Source organism: Strongylocentrotus purpuratus, unplaced genomic scaffold (assembly GCF_000002235.5).
Source record: "Strongylocentrotus purpuratus isolate Spur 01 unplaced genomic scaffold, Spur_5.0 spur5_contig_833, whole genome shotgun sequence".
Classification (NCBI taxonomy): Eukaryota; Metazoa; Echinodermata; class Echinoidea; order Camarodonta; family Strongylocentrotidae; genus Strongylocentrotus; species Strongylocentrotus purpuratus.
This window is the reverse complement of record NW_022145539.1, coordinates 1,485,250-1,507,861: the sequence shown is the minus strand read 5'-3', so window position 1 is coordinate 1,507,861 and position 22,612 is coordinate 1,485,250. Positions and strand designations below refer to the sequence as shown.

General features: G+C 36.3%; 1 protein-coding gene across 1 annotated transcript; it reads right to left on the bottom strand.

The window, feature by feature from the left end:
- Positions 1 to 46: 46 nt before the first annotated feature.
- On the bottom strand, positions 47 to 15,022 carry LOC115923484 (golgin subfamily A member 2-like). The gene is made up of 19 exons (XM_030984229.1): positions 14,937 to 15,022; positions 12,962 to 13,183; positions 12,591 to 12,631; positions 11,947 to 12,013; positions 10,992 to 11,048; positions 10,302 to 10,382; positions 9,809 to 9,847; positions 9,032 to 9,188; positions 8,701 to 8,807; positions 7,615 to 7,673; positions 7,024 to 7,084; positions 6,548 to 6,721; positions 5,710 to 5,817; positions 5,013 to 5,100; positions 4,094 to 4,218; positions 2,734 to 2,952; positions 1,982 to 2,095; positions 490 to 648; positions 47 to 244 (listed from the first exon to the last, which is right to left on the bottom strand). The coding sequence occupies exons 1-19, from the start codon at positions 14,982 to 14,984 to the stop codon at positions 47 to 49; spliced, it is 2,124 nt and encodes a 707-aa protein (XP_030840089.1). The 5' UTR covers positions 14,985 to 15,022.
- Between the last annotated feature and the right edge of the window lie 7,590 nt (positions 15,023 to 22,612).

Below are 22,612 nucleotides of genomic sequence, written 5' to 3'. Positions count from 1 at the left end.
ATTCCTTGGCTACTTCGTAACGGAGGCATAAAAATGAAACAGAGAATTAACACTTGAAATTCTCACTGCTTTGGGACTTCTCAATATTTCCTTGTATATTATTAAGAGTGCCTACCATATCTTCTTTCCTCATCTTTTGACCTTCTCCGTCTGTTTCATCTGAGGACGATGGTTGGTAGCTCTCTAAATTGGCAATCCTTACTCTTAGCTGACTGTTTTCACTGCTCAGAGACTGAAGCTGGTCCTAAAAAATATATTAAAAATATTTTTAAAAATTAGGTTCTTCTGTCAAGGCACAAAATGGACAAGATAAGAAAACGGAACAGGACAGACAATTCTGGTAAGAAGACTTAATGTTGTAGGTCCCCTGGTTGCTTGCTTACATGCATACACATGCTTCTTAGCAGTCTGGTAAATAAACAAACCAACCAACAAGTTTGGAAACTTAGAGGCACCGTAAGGGTTCGAAACCATCGTGGTCCGACCTACCTGAGCTTGTTTGAGATCTGTCCTGAGGGATTCGTTGACTCCGCCTTGAGCTTCAAAGTGTTGAGCTCTATCGGCCAGGGTCGCATGCTGCATCACCTGTTTGTTCAACTCGTACGTCTGCGTCTTGGCATTCTCCAGCTCTCGCTCGGTGCCTTCAAGCTGTGAAACGAGTTGGTAACAGTATATTATTTGTATCATTTGAGATGTGTTCACACTTGTACAAGCATTGCTTTTTAATGGACCCCTCTGTTTTCAACATGTATTTCTACCTTGGTTTTAAATGCTTATAATTGATATATAATGTTTTGTTGGAAACATGAATGAATTGAAATTGAAATTGCAATTGAAAAATGTAAAGAGAATGTTGTGGGGTCGGGTGTCCGGACACTTGATAAACCTAAAGCCTTCTCTTTTGCCTTCAGATTTAACGCATAACATTCATCAAATAAGCACAAACCATCATGGATATTTGTCCTTTCTATATTGTCTCGAATAAGTCTTAGAAGATTTATGAAAATTAAAATCTTCGAATTGCTGCTTTAAAGCCCCATGGGGGACCAAGGGTCACCGATTAGGCATTGTTTGCTATATAGAGGGCGCAAGTAGCTATAAGAATTGCAGTGGGGCTTTAACAAACAAAAATGCCTTCTCTTTTGCCTTTGGCTTTAACACAAAATATTCATCAAATAGAACTAGCCATCCTGGATACTTGTCTTTTCTATATTGTCCAATATAAATTTTAGAAGATTTATGTACACTTCTTAAAATTGCTGGTTTAAATCAACTGTCAAGATACACAACATGTCTGACATACAACATCTGGATTTACTGCTGAGGAAGTTTTGAGAGGGGAATAACTTTTGTTCAACATGTACTTATGGGTCTGTGCAGTTTCTATCTTTTGCTCAGTAGATTCAAGCTTAGATTACAACAGTAATGCCAAGAGTCAAATCATGATATAAGATTACACATGACATAACGCACATCAATCATTCTAAATTTACATTTCCAACAGGTACATGGTTTCAAGCTCATTCATTGAAATTATTTCTCACGTTTTGAAGAGCATTCACCAATAATAAACAAAAATTTACTCTCTTTCTAATCAAATCGGAATCACCAATAAAATCATTTTTATTGATATGTTCTGCGAATAAAACAAATGTGACAGGTGATTAACAAAAAATTTTAAGTTTTTTAAAACCTACCAGTTTAAAGATTCCGACGCCTCCAATTAATTCAATTCAATTCCCACAATACATTAGGGCCTCCTCTGATAAAGAGTTGATATTAATCGCAACTTATTTGGGATCGATATCAATCTCAACTATGTACATAAGAGATAGGGAACTGCAAAATTGTGAATGATTGGAGGACTTACAATTGATTAGAGGACTTACAATTGATTTGGATTAGGTTTGGATCATTCGCAATTCTTATAAGACATGGCCATGCTGATTACATTAAGGCAAAAGATAATATTTTCGCTCACCTTTGACCTCGTCTCTTCAAGTTCACTTTCTTGTTGACCCAGCCTTGAACCAAGCTCACTGCCAACGTGCTGTTCAGATTGTAGCTCGGTTGTGAGCTCCATGTTATCCTGGCTCTGTGCGGATGAAACGGGCAAATGTAGTACAATCATTAATGTGCCTTATAATAATAATAATAATAACAATATTATGCTTTTACATGGCACTTGATACAAATGTCTCTAAGCGCTTTGCCCGCACACACTGTGTGCACAATCTCCACTCCCTTGGGAGCATTCCAGCCAGGCGTTACTTGACGCTCATGAACTGTTTGACCAACAATGACGGTCGCATCCTACCGGGTACCCATTTAACACCTGGGTGGAGAGTAGCAAGTGCAGGTTAATATCTTGCCAAAGGATATTAGTGCCATGTTGGGATTCGAACCCTTGACCTAATACATATCTAGTTACCTTCACAAACATTTTTGAACAACCATTCCATTCAAATGTTGTTTGAAAATATAAGTTTGCATAGCAAGAAGATAACTTCTTCTAGATTTGGTATAACCATGTTTGGCTGGGAAGCCGACATCACGCCCGACTTCAACTAAGTCTACATTCCTGCTTTTTTTTCCCTCCATACAAACAGTACAAACAATACAAATAGATCTTTTAAGGACAATCTACATGGTTGCACCACAAAAATTTCTCTAAGAAAACCATTCCATTACACTCACTACTGCTTAAATTTGATATTTGTTGTTCTTCCTCACCATCTTCACAAACGCAGTCTGAAGTTCTTCCAGCTGAATCTTGAGTTGTTTATTCTGAGCCATCGCTCTGCTGATGGTTGCCTTGTCGCTCTGGATCCCCTCCAAGAGGGAGCCCTTGTCCACGGACTCCTCCTTGAATCTCGACAGCACTCTACCCAACTCCTCCACCTCGTCCTCTTTCTCCTCGTGAAGCCTGCTCAGGTTGGCATTGTCTGCCACCTACAAAACATACAAAGGATTAGATGCTGCTTGTAAGTATCGGCTTGCATGGTGATGTAGATATACAGTAGGCTTGCGGGTGCACCATGTGAGAGAGAGGGAGGATTGAAAAGTCCCGCCACTCATCCTCTCCAAGCGCTATAGTTCTCCTTAGAACTATAAGCTAAGAAAAATAACCAACAGTCTTTTTCAAGACTATACCAACAGTCCTTTTCAGGACTACACACCCTCAAGAAAGATGACCGAGAGTCCTTTTCAGGACTTCTCAATCCTCCCTCTCTCTCACATGGTGCACCCGCAAGCCTACTTTATATACAAAGGATTGTCTATGTTTGACTTATCTTTTCTGGATGGAAAAAAAAGTCATCGTAGGATATCTAGAAAAGCACCCACACAGTATAATAATAATTCAAGATTTAGTAATAGCAAAACAATGTATTTACCTGGGCATAAACAAGAAAAACAAGCCAAGAATTGATTGTCTGAACAGGATGCTTTTTACTTCGTATAAAGAAGAACGATATATCGCAAGTCAAAAAGGCAAGCTCTCATTTCACAATATCAAATGGAATTGTGAACTACCACTTTTTAGATTTTGATTAGTTTTACTTCTCACTGTAATTATTGATTATACTTCATAAACAGGTGTCCATGCTACCGGTATTGATTTATATATAAACTGATATATGTGCATCAATTATGCAAAAGATCTATCGTATCCTTCCATCAAATATTAGAATAATAAAGAAGATTATTATTATTATTATTATTATATGTTTTGTGAACTGAAGAGTATAAGTAAGACATTATTGAATTAAAAAATATATAAAATAAGCATCGAAATCAGCATACTGGTAACACATGGTCAAATGAAAAATCATTTATCCAATCATTTAAGAACCCTGTGCCGAATGGAGAATGATACAATGGTTGTATTGGGATCTTTGAAGGCTTCCATCATGGGGATAGACTTGAGCGAGCTTTATAGTTTACACCACACGTTCTTTCGACAGGGTAAACAAAAAATTACTAGCTCTATACAGAATGGCATGTCCAGGTTAATTCACTCGGGACATTTTGAAACCATGAATATATTGATAATTCTACCCCAAAATGAAACCTGGAAGGTTGATTCACTTACCACAACTTGATACTGGGAATGTATTGCTTCTTTTTCTTCGGCCATCGCAGCTAGTCTCTGTTCCAGCCTGATGACTTCTTCCTGACTAACACTGCTCACACTCACATCATCCTTCATCTGCTCAGCTGTAAGAAATCATATTAAATCTTGTCAGAATCAATTAAAACTAGATAGCAAATTGTTACAACATTGTATACTGAATGTTATTACTGGTTTTATAAACATGAATTGTAAAGTCTTATTTTACTATCAACCATATTTCCTTCTTCTTTCTTTCTTTTACTTTCATTTTTTCTTTTTGTTTTCTTCTCCTTTTTCTCTTTTTTCTTCTGCTTCTTTTTTAATTCCTTTTATCATAGCAATATAGTTACTAAATTTCTTAAATTCACATTTGCACATTTTACATTGTTCTATTTGCATGTATTTTATATGTTGCAGTTTTATTTGTAAGTTCAAGATGTGTCAGCTTATAGCTGTTAATTTAAATTGTTATCAACAAACCTTATCAATTCAATTCAACATCATTGCAATCAAGTCTTACAATAGTTTTTCATCTGTTAAACTGTATGAAAATCTAACACCTATCATTTGTTACCATACTTTAAAAAAAAAAGCTTACAAATCTTCATTCACAGTGGAATGTCACAGAGAAAAAAAAGGTTTTGTGTGAAATGGAATTCATGGAATAATTATTGTCTTTTAATGTACTTTTACTGTTACATACTACTGTAAAAGAAAATGACTAACTAAATACTCCCTAAAGCTAAATTATGTAATATATCAAAGGACTTAGTTTTTTAAAACCTAATGTTCAACTTCAAGCAATTTCTAGTATTTTTTGTTTAATCACAAGGGCTCAACACTGAATACAAATTTTCCAGAATGGCTTTTGTTGAACTAAAGTGTAAATTCTTATTACCTTGGTTTTCTTCAAGGACATTAATCTGATGCTGAAGTTCTTCTTGTCTTGATAAGAGATGAATCTTCTCCTTAGTAAAAGATTCATTCTGAGAAGAAGAAAAAAAGGTAATATTACATGTATTGCTTCACAGAACAAAGTGGAAGGATTAAAAAAAAATTATTACTTGTAACAGAAAATTTCAATCAGTAATTACATACCATATGACACAGCCTGCAAATTTCATCAACCACAACTTATTTTCAAACTTAATAATCAATAAAGATTCAATTGAATTTATAAAAAATATTTTAAAATTACAGTAAAATTAGCATTAAGACTATTTATCATTACCATAATTGTCTGTAACCAAAATACAAGTCATAAGTAATTCAATTTTCACCAATTCAAATATGAGCTTTCACAACATTTTTAAATGCACTTATTTTATTGAGACAAACAATGACATGAACATATACCACAGTGTCCACAGATACATACCAAAGATAAGGACACACATAATTCGCTCCATTCTATTTTTGCGTATTATATAAGTCTTTCTCTCATTTTATCAAAAATCTACATGTACAGTACATACAGTACACACACAAAATCTCAATAGTCAATGAATATAATGATTATGCATTTATCATTCAACATAAGTATTGTTTCATAACAATAACTGTACACTGTAATTGACCTTTGACCTTTGACCTACCTGGGCAGTAATTTGCTGGATGTGGTCCTGATATTGTAAGGAATGCTGTTGATATTGCTGGTGAAGATTTTGGCGTTCGGCTGTCAATTGCTCTACTGACTGCATATACTGGGGAAAATATACAACAAAGAAGAATTAAATATATTGATAGGCAGAAATTCTTCAAATCCTTTTAATTTTCGGAATTTAGATTCTTCAAAAAATATTTATAAAAAATATATATAGACATAGCACAGTGAAGAAGAAACAACGTCCCACTTAATAATGGGTAAAAATCTTTGTAATGTTGATTATTAGAAGCTTATAATAATAATATTCCTCTTTTATATAGCACTTCATACATTGATGTTTATAAACGCTTAACACTCCGTGGGAAGCATTCCAGCCAGGCGCCATTTTACAGACGCTCACAATGCTCAGCAAACTACATTACTATTCGCAACCTACCAGAGTAACGTCTTGCCAACGAAACAGACGTTAGTCCCGGGCTCGGATATGAACCCTGTACCTTGTGATCTACAGTCAAGTTTCAACCTCAAGAAATATAATCTCACTATTGTTTAAACATATTTGTGGCTTAAACCCAGCAAATAAGATAGATTGACCAATCCGTAATTGAAAACAAGGCAGAAAAAATCTTGGAACCAGCGGGATTTAATTTAATCTACTATTACAGGGTCTGGCAAACCAAGTTATGAATAGAGTTTTATGGTCGAATCTTTACGTCCATCCAAACCAATGAAAAGACGTAAAGAGAACTAGGCTCTGAAAGCCCATCAACATAAGCAATATGACCTTGCAATCCCTTACGGAGCATAATGAATTTTAAAAAATTTACCTGAGCTAGTTTTCTATCTGTGTCTGCTTTCTCTTCCTGGAGTCTGCTGATGGTGAGTTGCGTGTCCTGTGACTGACCGGTCTGAGCGGTCAGCTGCTGGACCTGAAGCTCCGCTAGATTCAATCTCTCTTGAAGCTGACCCAGGACCTGACCTAACTGCTCATTTTCTGTGGACTGAATAAATGATATCCCCAACACATTTACATCTTTGAATTTCCAATACTTCAAATAAGACTTATTAATTTACTTACATTAAGACTTTACAACAGGTAGTGCTGAAAGTACATTAAACATGAAAGTTGGTTGAGACATAGAGAGAGAGAGGGAGAGAGATGGGGGGGGGCAGGGGCAGACAGGCAGACAAGGATTTCATAATGTGACTTTAAAGTTCCTAAATAGTTAAAATCAGTTTTTGTTTTCTTATCATCACTAACGCCTTCTTTCTGTCAATTGCTTCATTTTCAAAACACACTTACCTTTGCTCGTAACTGACTTGATAATTCTGAATTTTGCTGACTCAACTCGTCCTTTGATTTCCTGCAACAGTAAAAGAGATGAACATGATTGCTTAACATATGAAACATACATGCAGGTTACTAAATTTGTCACAATTAAACATTCAAATAAAAATAAACATGGCTAAGATGAAATAATCACTTTTATCAATCCGAGCGTTATTTATAAAATTGAAATAGAAAATTTGAATTTAAAATGATGAGTGATTGCAGTACGGCTTCCATACATTGGTATGGCTTAACCCTTTCAGGAGAGGACTTATTTTGAGGGGTAAATTGATCACATATTGTTCTTCAAATTGGCAACACTAATATTTTTCTTTCATTTCTAAAAGTAAAATAAACTGTAATGTCTCTGAAAACAATATACATGGGCAAAAAATGTTATCAAAAAGTTGAAAGTTGGAAGTTTGAATAAAAAAAGTTATTGAACCATTATGTGGAATGTTTGTGGTGAAAGGGTGTTTCATACAATCCGTAGCCCCTTTATGAGAGTTAATGAGTAAGGGACTATTCTATATATTAACACATGATATCAAGATTACAACCTACCTCAGTTTATATACATCTAATTTCAATGAATCCCTCTCCTTGTCCAGTTCTTTGCTTGTCTGCGAGAGAAAAAAAAAGAGAAAAAAATCTTGGTCATTTCTTTGTTGATATCTATCACATGATAGCTGATAACGGAACCCAAATACGAAAAAATAAAATGCAACAGTTCTGTTCTCAGTAAGTATTTCTACAATATGATCATCACGAGGGTAAATAATAATAATAATGTTTCATTTATAAAGTGTCTTTTCATAAGATACAAAGCGCATACAAAAAATACAAATAAACAAAGCAAACATCATCATACAAAGCATCATAAAATAATTACAAACAAAGAGAAGTGAGATTAGAAAAGATGTGTTTTCAGATACCTCTTGCAAACTCAAAGAGTATGGCAATTCTTAAGTACAGGGGGCAAGGGGTTCGAGGTTTCAGGGGCAAAATTGCTTCATCGACCTCTCATTTCTCTCCTTGATACAAATTACAACTAAACAGAAATAGACAGAATTATCCATGAATTTCATCTTTTGGAGACACTTCTCTGTTTTTAAAAAATTGTTTATAGTTCCAAGTGAGTGGCATCCATTTATCATCTTAGCCAATACAACTTTTGAAAGATAAAGTAAATTCTAATATTACGCCACAAAGTAAATTGAATCTCATTTCATATGTATATACCGGGCCCCATCTTAGAAAAAGTTGCGATTGATCCAAATTGTAATCTACAACACTAATTTATTTATACATACTTATTTGTATTTAGGAACTCAACTTCCCTTTCAAGCCTAATTTGTGATTAATATATTTTTCCTGTTCTAACGTAATAATTCTACCATATTTTTATGAGGAAATATTTTGTTTATGTTTTACGCCATTTGTAATTAATTAAGTTCATGCAATTTTCATTGTAAAATAATTTGTAATTCAGCTCTTGAGCTGTGATGATGATTATTGAACGAATACAATTTAATTTTAAATCAATCGCAAGTTAGCAGTCTCCTATCTATTATGAGCATAGTTGTGATTGATATCAATCGCAACTGTCTACAAGACGGGGCCCAGATGATTCACATAGATGATGCATACCTTTGTTAACTGTGTAGATGAATTTTTAGCACTGGCTAGTCCTCTCTCCAGTTCAGCCACTCGCTGTCTTGAAACTTGAAGACGACTTGCTAGATTCTCTACCTCATCTATTGAAATTAAATACAAAAGAACCACTTAAGAACCATACTGGATATCAAACCACAAGATCTGCATACATGAACATGAGCTATAAATTTCACAATATTTTGAGCTTTTAATTTCACAATCTCTGGAGCTATTAAAGCTAGTGAGTTCTGGCCGATATGGCTCCGAACAGACGGTATGGTGAAGAGCATGTTTAAAATACATCAGAATTCATTCAAAAACCTACCAGTCTTATGTTTGAAGCCAGCCTGGATTTGTCCGAGTGCACTCTGTAGATCAGACTTCTCGGATACTAGAATACCAATCGTTTGAATGTGAACCTGAAGCTGCTCCTTGAGCGCGCTCTGCTCTTTATGAGCTTGGTGACCAAACTCATTCCTCTCCTACAGAATCAGAACATAGAGAAACCATTATTTGTTTATTATCTATTATTTATTTGGCACTTTCAAGAAATATAATAATAAAGCAATATAATCATGGTGATTACAAAATTAGAATGACAAATACCTTACTTTTTTGTAGCAATATTCTGATTGCAAAAGATGACCGCCAGGGAAGAAGAGAGCAAACTTAATCACTGTAACCATAATGGTTCCTCCGCCCATTTACCAATCATATCAAATATTTCCATCTATAAACACAGTGGTTATTTCATTAAAGATTGCTTATATCATTTTTTATTCTTATCGTTGACTTGGTTTCATAACAAGAATTTGGTTATTGATGAATGTCATCGCAGTGCAGAGCATGAAGTAAACACAATTAACTGTGAAATACCAAGTTGGAGATCAACTAGAACAGCTTTGGAAAGATATCTGTCAAATCTAATCATTTTTAATTATACAGAGATAGACATATAGACATATATACAAAGAGTAATGGTCATATAGAAAGAGACCAAGAGAGAGAGGGAGAGAGAGAGAGAGAGAGAGGGGGGGGGGGGGGAGAGAAAGGGCAGTGGAGCATGGTTAAAAGTGAAAGAAAAAGAAAATGTATTATTTACCTTTTCAATACTGTCCTGTAACCTTTTGCACTGCTGTTTCTGTGAATCAAGAACGAAATTAAAATGTTATCCTTCAACATATCCTGCATACTAACATTCAGAAGCCTTGTTTAAAATACAGTTAACACTATAGGTTAGCCTTAGCTATTTACTATCTTCTATCACTTGTAATAGAAAGTATCCAGTCCAAAGAAGGTGGTTAACGTTGTTAACCACATTCTTTTTAACAAACATAGAAATCGATTGTGCATTGGTTACTTCAAAAGTTTGTAAAAGATGGGTTAGGTCGATATCATGACCTAAATAGAGAAAGTGGAATAACTGTGTTTTACCATTATTAGCCTCTGACTATAAAAGAGCACAACTCTCCTTTATTGATGTGTAAGCATGTCACTAGTCAAATAAATCATAATGTAATAATTCAGAGGGGAAAACAAATCAGATATAGCAAGGCCTAAAATAAGAGAAAGTGGAAAGAGTGTCTAGTATTTACCAACTGTTCTGCCTCCAGTAACAGTCTCTTATTAGCCTGCGTTTGATGATCTACCTCGGCTGCAAGTTCTTGATTGCGAATCTAGATTGAAAAAGAGAGATGTTCAATATAATTGGAATTATTTGATATAATGATGTATTATACAAATAATGCATGCGAAAGAGTTCATTATATGATCGATCCGCACTCGAGTTGAGGCTGTATGCATCTTTCATACTCAGCCTGACAGCTTCATGCATGAACAGACTCAACAAGAGCGGATACTGGTAGATCTTTCAATGAATGAATGAAAACACATTATTTGTTTTATACAACAAAATTCATAGAGTCTTGTTATTTGAAGTAAAAAGAATTAAGTTCAAGCATGTTTTGTGGCATTACCGCTAGCAAACTATAAATCCAAAACATAATATTCCTACTTTAGCACACACAAAATATCTCTATATGCATTTACACACAGTGCTATCTAAATATCGGCCCACACACACTAACCTCTACGAGTCTATGTGCACTGCTGCGAATCGCGTCTTTAAAATGGTTCAAATTGTAAAAGCTTATACTTAGACATTGACCCAATGATTAGGGTAATATTACGATATAACAATACTAGAAAGTTGGTACATAAATACAAGGAGTATCTAAGGTATATCTAAGGAAAGCATGTAAGGCACAATTGGTACTTTTTCTTACCTCTAAATCAGACATTCCATTTGTTCCTGTTCCAATTTCACCATTGACAAGTGCAGTCTAAATTCAAAGGGAAACAATAAATCAATAGGCTATTCAAACTCAACTAAATATATTATGATAGGGCCTAGCTTTTCTGAGACTCCCTTTTTTCCCCTCTCAGTTAATAAATCAAGCAATATAAAATATTTTGTCTTATTCTCAAACTTAAATGTACTCTGTAAACTTATTTTATTATGAACATACTTCTAAGTATTTCATTACTTGTATACTTCATTTGTTACTTGTGGATATTTGAGTTGAAAAATAAATCAAATCAAATCAAATCAAATCAAATCAAATCAAATCAATAAAAATCAAATCAATCTCTCAAGCTTCGTTCACATATATGTTTACAATGACATATCTAAGTGTATTATGCTTTTATTAACACACAAGAGCTTTGTGCAAACACGTAGGTCCTTTGTTGCACACACTTGCCATTCAATTACATGTTTTCAACAACAACAAAACATGATGAAACCATGTTTTACCGCAGCAATGTGAACAGGCATTTAGAGAGAAGTGGGCATTTTTCACATTACTATTGTCAAAATAATCTGTTTCTCCAGAACAAGTTTTTCTTTCTTCAATATAAACTGTAGATCTGGTAGTGTAGAATTATTGTCGAGTGTATAAAACATAAAAAAGAGCATTCTTTACATTGTCTATGCCCATAGCATGGTGAAATTACAACCATTAAAAATCCCCCCCCCCCTTGATGACAATGAAAGTAACTGCAACAAGCTGCATTCATCTGTTTACCTTTTTCTCCTGTCCATATAGTTTTGAAGATAAAGGAAAATGTCCATTTAATACAAAATGCATTACGAATGACATTATAAACAACAATCAATCATGAAGGCATTTCTTTTCAATCTTTGCAGGTAGATATAATTTTAAAACTGAGAAATCTTACTTCTGCCACTAGTCCATTCAGCTGCTGTGACATCTGTCTGAGACTCTCACTTGATGACAATGGCTTACTGTATGACATAGGAGTGAGATTTAAAAATATATCAATATTGCGAATAATATCAGATTGAGATCAAGACCGACTAGAGATAATAAAAGGAATGTAGCTTTTTTAAGGCCTAAATTTGATATAGAATGCGTTAAAAGAAAATACTATTTAAATATTCATGACAAAACATGGGAACTACGGTAAATCTTTTGTGGACAGTTATAAATAAATACTTTGTCCATGGAAGATGCTAACCTGACAATGAAACCAACTGCAACAGACTAGATATATCAGTCTACATTTTAATCTCGTCCATACAGTTTTGAGGGAAAATGAAATGTCCAATGACCCTAGGCCTAACCCTCCTCCCCCTTCTTTACTAGAATTCTACTTTAACTTTCCAGAGTCAAATCGCTGTTCCTGTTTCTGTGTACGTTTATTCTTGGTACATGGAGCTACAATGTATACAGCTACATCATTTTTCTGCAGGTTGTCCAATATAACATACATTTTAATCATTTGTATCTCCCTTTTTTCCCCTTAACTTTTACTTATAATTCACACTTCTGGTAGAGCAAAACATTGAGCTTGACACTCACCTTGATGATGGAAGCCCATTTGAGTTTGGCCCTTTCTCATGCTAAAAAAAATAAAAACACAGGTACAATACATCAAAGTTCAGATATAAGATGTGATAACTTGTCAAAGAATCTTCTATGACTTCAAAGGCAAGATTAAATAGAATGGTGGGTGTCATTCAAGCATACAAAATGAAATATTATCCCTTGCAAAAATTTGTAATCACTCTATGGCCCAAAAGTACATGAATATGATATGACAAACATCTGGAAATTGAAGAGTTTACTTCCATTTTTCTACCAGTGTCCATTTATTAAACATTAAGACTTCAATGTGTGACACCAATTTGAACTTCTCATGCATTAATTTAAAACAATAAGAGCAAACGTACCGGTGATTGTGAGATAAAACTTGCACTTGCTGCCACCTCATCTTGCCTGGCCCGATGGTCTGCTAACCTCTTATTGGCCGGTTCAGTCTGGACCTGACGTAGAGCAGGACTCTCTGGTCTACTGCTAGGCTTGGCCTTCCCAGTTTTCGTCTTTGCACTTTTTGCAGATGGGCCACCAGTAGGTGTGTTGGATGGGGTGCGCTTTTGTTGAAACTTTTGAAGCTTTATGAAAAACAAAACAAGACAGACATTCTATAACATCAGGTTTGAATCATAATCATAAATATGTTATATTATGTTAACAACAAAATAAGTTATCTAGATATTTATTTTAAAAAGTTACAAATTTTGGTTACAGTTTTACAATTGATATTTCAAGCAATTTGGCGATAGTTATGGTATTTATATCTGATTTTAATTACACTCTGTTCAGTTCATTCTCTATTTCATTCTTGATATTAAAAAAACAGCATCATCAAGAGAAACAATACAAAGTAATTACATGTTGAAAAACAAATTATGAGAATGAGGGTTAAAAAACAGAGTAAATAGCCTTATGGTACATTGACCCCCAAATTAAGGATACATTCAAACAGTCAAACAGACAAACAGACAAACAAATAAAGTAAGAAAAAAAAAATGCAACTGTCAATAACTAGTTCAATTTCTTTTTAATACTGAGTGATAAAACTACAGGTACACAGGTCACTGTGGATATTCAAATATTTGAGAAGATAAGGTGGAAAGTATTTGTCCTCGGACTAGTGTATGTCACACAGAAGTTAATAGAATATGGAACAATTTAAAAAAAAGTATCTTGTGGTTTGTCTCAGCCTCAAAAGCTGCAAAACTGGATTTAAAAAAAAAAAAATCATATTTGGTTGTCCTAATTCTCAATTAGTCTAGTTAGGGTGTCTGAAGGACATTAAATTTTGTTAGCATAAAATTTGTTGATTCAGGATAAAAAAAAGTAGCACAAATTTTGGGGTAAATTCATCTCATAACATCGAGGTGATCTGAAAGTCTTTTTATTTTATATTTGGGATATACGGAAAGAGAAAATTCTGGTCATCCTTTTTTACGTTAAGGAAAATTTTATGCTGACTTAAAGTAAAACTAAAAGAGAAATTGCAAACCCTTATACAATTTTAATAAATCTGGTTTGCCACTCATTAACAATGTGAAACAAAAGGAAATTGCTATCAGTATCACTCAAGTATCAAATTTTCACAGTTTTGTTAAAAAATTTGAACAATTTCTTCTTCTTCTTCTTCCATTGTAGTACATCCCTTTAAAAGAGTATTGTCATACTTTCAAAGTTCTTTTTGTATGAGTAAAAAGAACAGTCCACCAGCAAACTCCGAAGATAGTTTGCAAGGCAGGAATGAATGCATGGTTGACTACGAACGCATTTTTGTTTGCATCACTCTTCACAGAGGAGTATTGGTGCCAATAAAGGCTTTGTGATATCAATATTTTATTTCATGTTATCAACTAGCCCTTTAAGCCAACATCTACGCCATTATACGGTACTTATCTGTCAAATCATCTTTGAGTTGCGAGACTTCGACTCAATGCAAGACGACAGCAACGGCATTAATTAAAGTTTAGTTTAGTTATGCAAGACAGTTAGGGCACGAACAGTTGAAAGAAAACAATATCTGTCAAGATTTGCTGTGGATTAACCTTCACCAAAACTGTGCATTGAAATTGGAGAGGATGTTTACATTTCCGGTCGTAGTGTCGGGACCAATCTGCTGCCCAAATTCAAACACCGAGACAACACGAGCCATAACGAGTGGGACCGCTCTTCGGTAACTCTACAATGAACATACGTAGCAGAGCAACAAAATACAGCGTATGATTCGACACTTTGAAGCACCAAAATCAGTCTAAAATAAAGCTATGAATATGCATGAACATTGAAAAGATACATTACAACTATAATATATTGTTCAAAGGACAGATTAATCACCTTTTTCCTCGCAGCTGCAAGCTTTTCCTCTCGAGAAATATCCGCCATATCTGCAACTTTTCAGTGTGAAAAAAAACTAATGCAAGTATACTACTTATGCAGATGAAAAATAGTCACATTGAAATTGAACAACCCGGTCTACTGCGCGGTATACCTATGGGTATGGAGGTCATCTTGAGCAGCAGTTGACACTTCTTCATTGGGTTAGGCGGCTTTTCGCAGACACGTATGCAAGAACCACATAGCATTTTCTTTCAGCCGGTAGCCCATCCCACGTTCATTCTTTAAAAAAAAGCTCTTTGATACAAATGATAGGATAATAGTTTAGTTTAAAGTTAAACTATATATCAAAGTTTGTGATCTGCATGGCGCGCGCTGCTGATGATAAAGCCCCATTGTTTGCGATGGGATAGGAAAAATCTAGAGGGAACAGAAGGTTCAATGACATTTGCAAGGGGTCCTTCATGGTCAAGGATCTTGCTTTATGTTGTGAGAGAGAAGAAGAAAACAAAATACTCATAGGAAAACAAAAACAAAAACCACACAATAACATGGGAGCACAGGAAAGTTTTGCAGAGCCTTTTCCCTCGAAGCATAGTAACATTAAAATCAGAGGTGGCCCTTCTTGGGGTGAGGGGGGCTTCTAAGTACCCCAACAGTGCCTGTCTAGTTTGTAAAAGTGCCCCTTCCCTTTTGATGTCTGATAATTGCCCTTTTTATTGTGACACGTACCCCTTTTCCTCCGACAGGTTCCCATTTTCCATCCTCAATCATAAGGGCCCTTCAGTTTAATCTCTGGTAAATGAGAAAAAGTTCGGATACGAGAATAAGTTACTCCTTTCCCCCAATTCAGATAAGTGCCCCTTCACCTCCTATAATTGCCCTTATTCAAATCTGAGAGATGCTTGTTTTACTTTTTGACAAGTGATGTCTGATGAGCGCCCCTTTTAACCTCTAATAAATGCTCCTTTTATTTTTAAACGTGACTCGATTTTTTTTCTTTCTAATGAATTCTCTTCTTCCTTCTTATAAGTGCACATTCCCCTTCTCATAAGTATCCCTTCTCATCTCTGATAAGTGACCCGTTTATTAGTGTGCCTCATTTTCTTTTTATTAAGAGCCACTTCCCCCTTCTCATAAAATTCCCCTTTTACATCCGATAAATGCCCCTATTAAAATCTGATCAGTGCCCCTTTCCTACTAACAAATTCTCATATTAAATGCCCCCTTTCATATCTGGTCAGTGCCCATTTTCAGGTGCAATAAGTGCCCCTTTTCACCTCTGATAATTTCTCTTTTAACAAGGATACGTGCCCCCCCCCCCTTTTCCTTTCCAATGAGGGACCTATCCCTATCCATAAATGCCCCTTTTCACCTCTCATAAATGCCCCTTTCAAAAATAATATGATGGGTGCCCCTTTTCCGTCGACAAATGCCATTTTCCATTCTAATAAGTGCCCTTTTTATCCCTGGTGAGGCCTCTTTTCAGGTTTATGGAGTGCCGCCCATTTTCACCTCTGATAATTACCCTTTGTAATTTGACACGTGCTCCTTTTCTTTTCTAATAAGGGTCTTACTCCTTTTGATAAGGGCCCCTTTCCTCTTATCATTAAACGTGCCCCTAATTTAAAGGGACTAAGAGAAACTTTGCCCAAAGCTCGCTCGCTACGCTCGCTCGCACTTATAGATGATATAATTGTATTTTATCATAGGTCTGTATCCCTATCAGGATTGTTTTTTTCCTTAAAAGATGTAATTTCCCGCACTAAGACCTCTTAAAAACGCTAATTCGCTCGCTCGCAAATAAATATTCCGACCATTTTTCTCAACTGCAAAATATGATGCTTAAGCAAGATCTTGTATGATGTTCGCTTTGAGATTTTTTTGGTACGTTTCCTTTTTTCTCTCTCCAGAAATGCCCTTTTTGTTGGTGCCCCCCCCCCTTGGAAGTCGCTCGGTCGCCCCTGATTCAAATATTAAATTAAATTAAATTCAACTCAAATGTATTGGTCCAAAAGGAAATTCGTTGCGTTTTCATGCATTATTCACAGGGGGGGGGGGGGGGATGTACAAGTGGCATGATTGATACATACAACATACAACGGGTATAGAGAGATCATTATATAGATATTTTTTCTCTAAATTTGTATTATATTCAATGTTTTTTTCATATATCCAGAGTAATTACAAACACTATATTACATTGTAATTATTGTTGTTATTATTATTACTAGTAGTATTATTATTATCTATATTAATATTATTATTATCATTATTAGTTAGACTCATTATATCATGATAATACAAAAAAAAATTATCAAGTAAACAATAAACTACAAACAGTTTAACAATCGAGAGAAATTATCAGAATTGTTTTTTATATGGCGGAAAAATAAAATTATTGTCCCTTTAAATGAAACATAATATGAATGCAGTATGTAAAAATTGTATGCAATATATGCAATCGGCACGCCTCGGGGCAATAGCACAATTCTAACCCGGAATTCTAACCTTCCCTTGAGCGTATAAAAACAACTATTTCTCTCAAAGCAGTCATTAATACTATACTATTAAAGTTACTATGTCCCATTTGCAGGCCACAAAATGAAAAAGTTAAATTCCAACTGCATTTGAAAGATAATACTAATTTAGAACTTCCCAAAAGGTGGGGCTTGAAAATGTCTTCAAGTGGGAAAATAACGAATATTAGTTGTCAAATCGACTTTAGGGCTATAGAGCCCAAAAGTAATAGTCTTGATTTTCAGACAATAATTGTACCGAATGGTCATACGTTTTATGCTGCGCAAAGATTCAATCAGTTTAATCTTGGCCATCACAAGAAGTGGGTTATTGATGTAGACAAAATGCTCATGTACCCTTTACAACTCTTTTCATGTATGTTATTACCAAAGAAGAAAAAAAGCTAGTCAGTCACTCAATAGTGTCTGACAGTGAAGTCTAGCAAGTAAACGGGTTTCCTTACATAATTTGAATATGAGGACACTGCTAACGTTTAATTTCACAGATAGGACATACATGACATATTCATAATTCCTGCAAAGTTCTACAGCATTTGAGGTTGGCTGCAAAAGGGACATACAGTGGCGGATCCAGGGGGGGGGGGCCCGGGGGGCCCGGGCCCCCCCCCCTTGAGAAAAAAATCATGTAAAATCACGTGATTTTTACCTTTTTTGGGGGTTGGGCCCCCCCCCTGGCGCTCAAGGGGGGGGTGCAAATCGAAATTTTTTTGAGGATCAAAAAAAAAAAAATGTGCTCACTACCCCCCCCCCCCCCCCCCCCCACTGAGCGAATTTTTGGCCGGCGCGTTTTTCAAATTTTCGGGAGCAAAAAAAAAAAAAAAAAAAAAAAAAAAAAAAAAAAAATTGTGCTCTGTACCCCCCCCCCCCCCCCCCCCCCCCCCCCCCCCCCCCCCCCCCCCACTGAGCGACTTTTCGGCCGGCGCGATTTTCAAATTTTCGGGAGCAAAAAAAAAAAAAGTTGGGCCCCCTCCCCTAAGAAATCCTGGATCCGCGCCTGGGGACATAGTACCTTTAAAGGCAATATGAAGTAATTATTGATAAAATGCAGTATATAATGACATGAGAGTATAAATACAAAAAAGACATTTTTCATTTCTCTCGAGAAGAGATGGCTATTATAAGAAATTAAATATTATTGTCCTATAATAACAATTGATAAGTTTTTTATCATTTCCTACACGCAAATAGAAAAGAATATTATAATGCAAGTCATACGTTTTACATTTCATTCAACAGACGAATAAAGTACCGAACACAAAAGTTCAGGTACCTTGAAGTGCCGGTTTTCTTCGACTGCCACCTTTTAGCACTTCTTAGCCTGACATAATTTTTATTCAGGGGGTGACGTGAATCCCTTGACACCTTGACAGCCGAACAAACTGCTATGTTTTTACAAACCTCATCAACATCCATTGGTCTATGTGCTGCTTGTTTGACAATGGTTTTGAGTTTCCTAATTGGTCTTTCTTTCTGACACGATTGTACAACATAACAGAATCATATGCCATTGTACTTTCAACTACGAACCGATAAAAAAGTGACATAATGGTCCTATATCAACATGGTATGAACGAAGCTTTCGCATGCAGATACTGCATTAGCTGGCTCCCTTTTGTTGCAAGGGCTTTTGTATGCCCATTCCAGACCAGTAATTCATTGTCAATGTTTGTGCCCAAATATTTGTATAGACTATAGGCCTACATAGGCCTACTATAATGTAGACAATCCTCAGTCTAAAACGAGTCTAAAGTAATTCAATTTAACCATACATCCTATGTTTGTTTGTTTGATTTTATTGGTGTATTTTTCAACATAATAAATAGGAAGTAACATACAAACTATAGGTACATATTTATTATTAACAAAAGTTTAAAAAAATATACAATCCTATCATAATATAAATCAATTAAATAATAACATTACAGGGGGGTAAGAGGACACTTTTTTTTTTTTTTGGTCTCGAAATTTGAGAATTTGACATTTTGCACCGTTGGGGGGGGGGGTAAGGTCAGCTTTTTTAGGTCAACCATGGGAATATTTTTTTTTTTTTTTTTTTAATAAAAAAAAATAAATAAAAAAAAAATAAAAAATCCAAAAGGGGGGGGGGGTTTAGGGAAATTTAGGGGGGGGGGGGGGTTTACACACAAAAAATTACCAAAGGGGGGGGGGGTTTAACCCCCAAACACCCCCCCCCCCTGTGTACGCGCCTGAACCTATGTAATTATGAGCGACCAAACCAATAACATATATAATCAAAAGAAAACAAAATTTAACAGCCACATAATAAAGGAAATCATTTTTGTCAGGTATAAAATGAAATGCATTAAGTGTAAATAAGTGTATGGAAGTGTATATTTGTGAAACGTTTTTATTTATGTTCTTATTTATATGCATGTGTAAGCGTGTGTGCGAGTGTTTTTGTTTGGATCGCTTATTGTATGCTGATAATAACCAAAATTATATTCCTATATGATTTTTAGATTTAACAATTTTTGTTTAAATGCCCAATTGTTTGATTTAGCCTAATTTGTAAACTTTGTAAACTGTGTCAACTCTGTTTTACTGATTTTTCTACATTTTGGTATAAAAGGGTTTATGCAGTAAGGCGAAATGAAAGTTAATTTTAATTAGGTGAACGAAGCGTCCCCTGATACCCATTCCACTGAGCCCCCCCCCCCCCCAACGAAAGAAGAAGAAGACGACTACCCCAAATAGTTTTTTTTTTCTTCTACGGAACCGCTCCTTTCGGATTGATATTAACATGATTTTGTGTTTTACAAAATTATTGTGTGTAACCTGCTTGGATTCACCGACTTTAATACCTTTTGACACTGCCCATTTGGGTGGAAAACTTGATTATTCTAACATTTGTCCTGGAAAAAAAACAGTTCGTAAAACGGAATAAGATTTGTGATCACACGTGTACGAGGAGGGGAAGAAGGGCCCCGACAGCTAAAAGTGGATGAATAAAGATCCCTAAATCTAAATACAAACAGGTGCGGCGATCCAGAGAACACACCCGCGGAAAAAAGTTAGGGGGGGGGGGGTGCAGTGGCGCAATAAGAAAAACTGTTATTGGGGGGGGGGGCGGGGGTTGGGGTTAGCGGGGGAGGAACAAAATGGCATAGGGGGCGCGGATATTGAAGTTAACGGTCAAAATGTGGGCCTACAAACTACTATATGGCGTACTGTTTTTTTGTTATGTTGATTATTCATGAGGCTATAGAGTGACTGATAATTATGGTAATATGGTAAATCACATTGATTTTTTTTGGGAGGGGAGGGGGCAGATCATCTCCGATGGACTAAATACAGCAAAATACAAAATTAATTAAAAAAAAAGACCTTCCCATGTGGTAGGAGAAGGGGGTAGGGGAAGTGTCACTCGCAGCACTCCTATTAATCTATACAAGCAAATGAGATTTTTTGTTTTTGTTTGGGGGGGGGGGGGGTCCCAACCAACCCCATCAGTACGCCAGTGCCCCCCCCCCCCCCGATCTACACCTTGTTGGCGGAAAAAATCGCAACTGATCTCCCTTACCTTTTTTTCTTTCTCTTTTTTCTTTCCCTTTCTCTCCTCTTTCCCTTTCCGTTCTCTCTCTTTTAGTTTTGCTGGAGGGGGGAGGGCCTTTCGCCCCCCCCCTGATCCACGTGTTGTTGGCGGAATTAATCGCAACTGATCTCCCCTTCTTTTTACCTTTTTCTTTTCTTCTTCCTCATTTGTGTTCCCTTTTAGCTCTCCTCTTTCCCTTTCCCTTCCTTTTCTCTTTTTTTGCGGGGGCAGGGGGGGGGGGAGGCAACAGCCTGGGAGACAAGGTCCTTTTGCCCCCCCCCCCTGATCTCCATCTTTCGCCCCTTTTTTTTTCTTTTTCCTCTTTTTTCTTTCCATTTCTCTCCTTTTTTTCTTTCCCTTTCTCTCCTCATTCCCTTCCACTTCTCTCTCTCTCTCTCTCTCTCTCTCTCTCTCTCTCTCTCTCTCTCCGTCTCTCTTTTGCGGGGGGGGGGGGGTGTCCAAGGCCCGCTCGCCACCCCTGGACCCGCGCCTGGGGAGGGGGGGGGGGGGAGAGAAAATCCTCCTGTTTTGGGGAAGATGGATAAGTTCAGGGTCCTTACCTTTGATTGATATTCCCTTTTCACCTTTGAAGGGCATTTCGACCTTTCTAACAAGGAAGTGAGCGAATACAGAAAGAAGAAAAAAGTTAAGTTACAAATGGTTCGCAATAGAGATAACTTATAATCTCGATTGGCGAGCAATTTATTCACTTGTGGCGTATAACAATATATTGGTGACATCTCTCCAATTTGTTGTTATAATGCAGTGTTATAATACGAGAAAGTTCCGATTTTGTCCTGTTTTGCACTATTCCCTTCACTGTTTTTTTAGAGACGGAACAAGCTCTTTTTAAGCTAAATATATGATTCTGTTTAGTGTCATGTATGAAACTCAATTTTAATTCAATAAAACACGATTATCCAGGGGATGATTCGAACTGAAATTTGATTGGGTTATTTTTTTTAATGCAAGGCCGCATAAATTTTATTGTAAAAGAATGGGGGGGGGGGGGGGGGAGCTCAACTTTTTTGCTCACTCGGTTCACTTTCTCACATTACCATCACAGAATTTGTCTGTATATAAAAACAAAAATTATTTTGAGGTAATGTATAGGGTTTGGGGTATTTATACCAAACTAGTGTGGGTGAAAAAAGGGGCACACAACGTAAGTTCATGCAAGAAAGGCATAATAAACATAATTTTAACAGACACTGACTACAGGCCCTGTGCACCCCCCTCCATTGCCCCGAGTCTCCGGCTCCCATTCCCCTCCCCCTTCTCAACACCCCCCCCCCCCCCACCCATGCACCCCGTACCTGACCCCGCTCAGCGGTGCCACTCCTGCCATCTACATGTATACTCAACCTATTCATGTTTTGTGTGACAGTCATTATTTCCGTTTGAACAGTAATTACATTATTCAATATAAACATACAGTCACCACTCAGCAACACCCGAACATTGCTCGGCCCCTTCTAGCTTTTCCCCTTGCCCAGGGGCTTCGATTGCGAACAAAGGCAAATTGCTGTTTTGCATATGATATAGACGGCTTTTACCGAACGCACGAATGGAGCCGATTATTC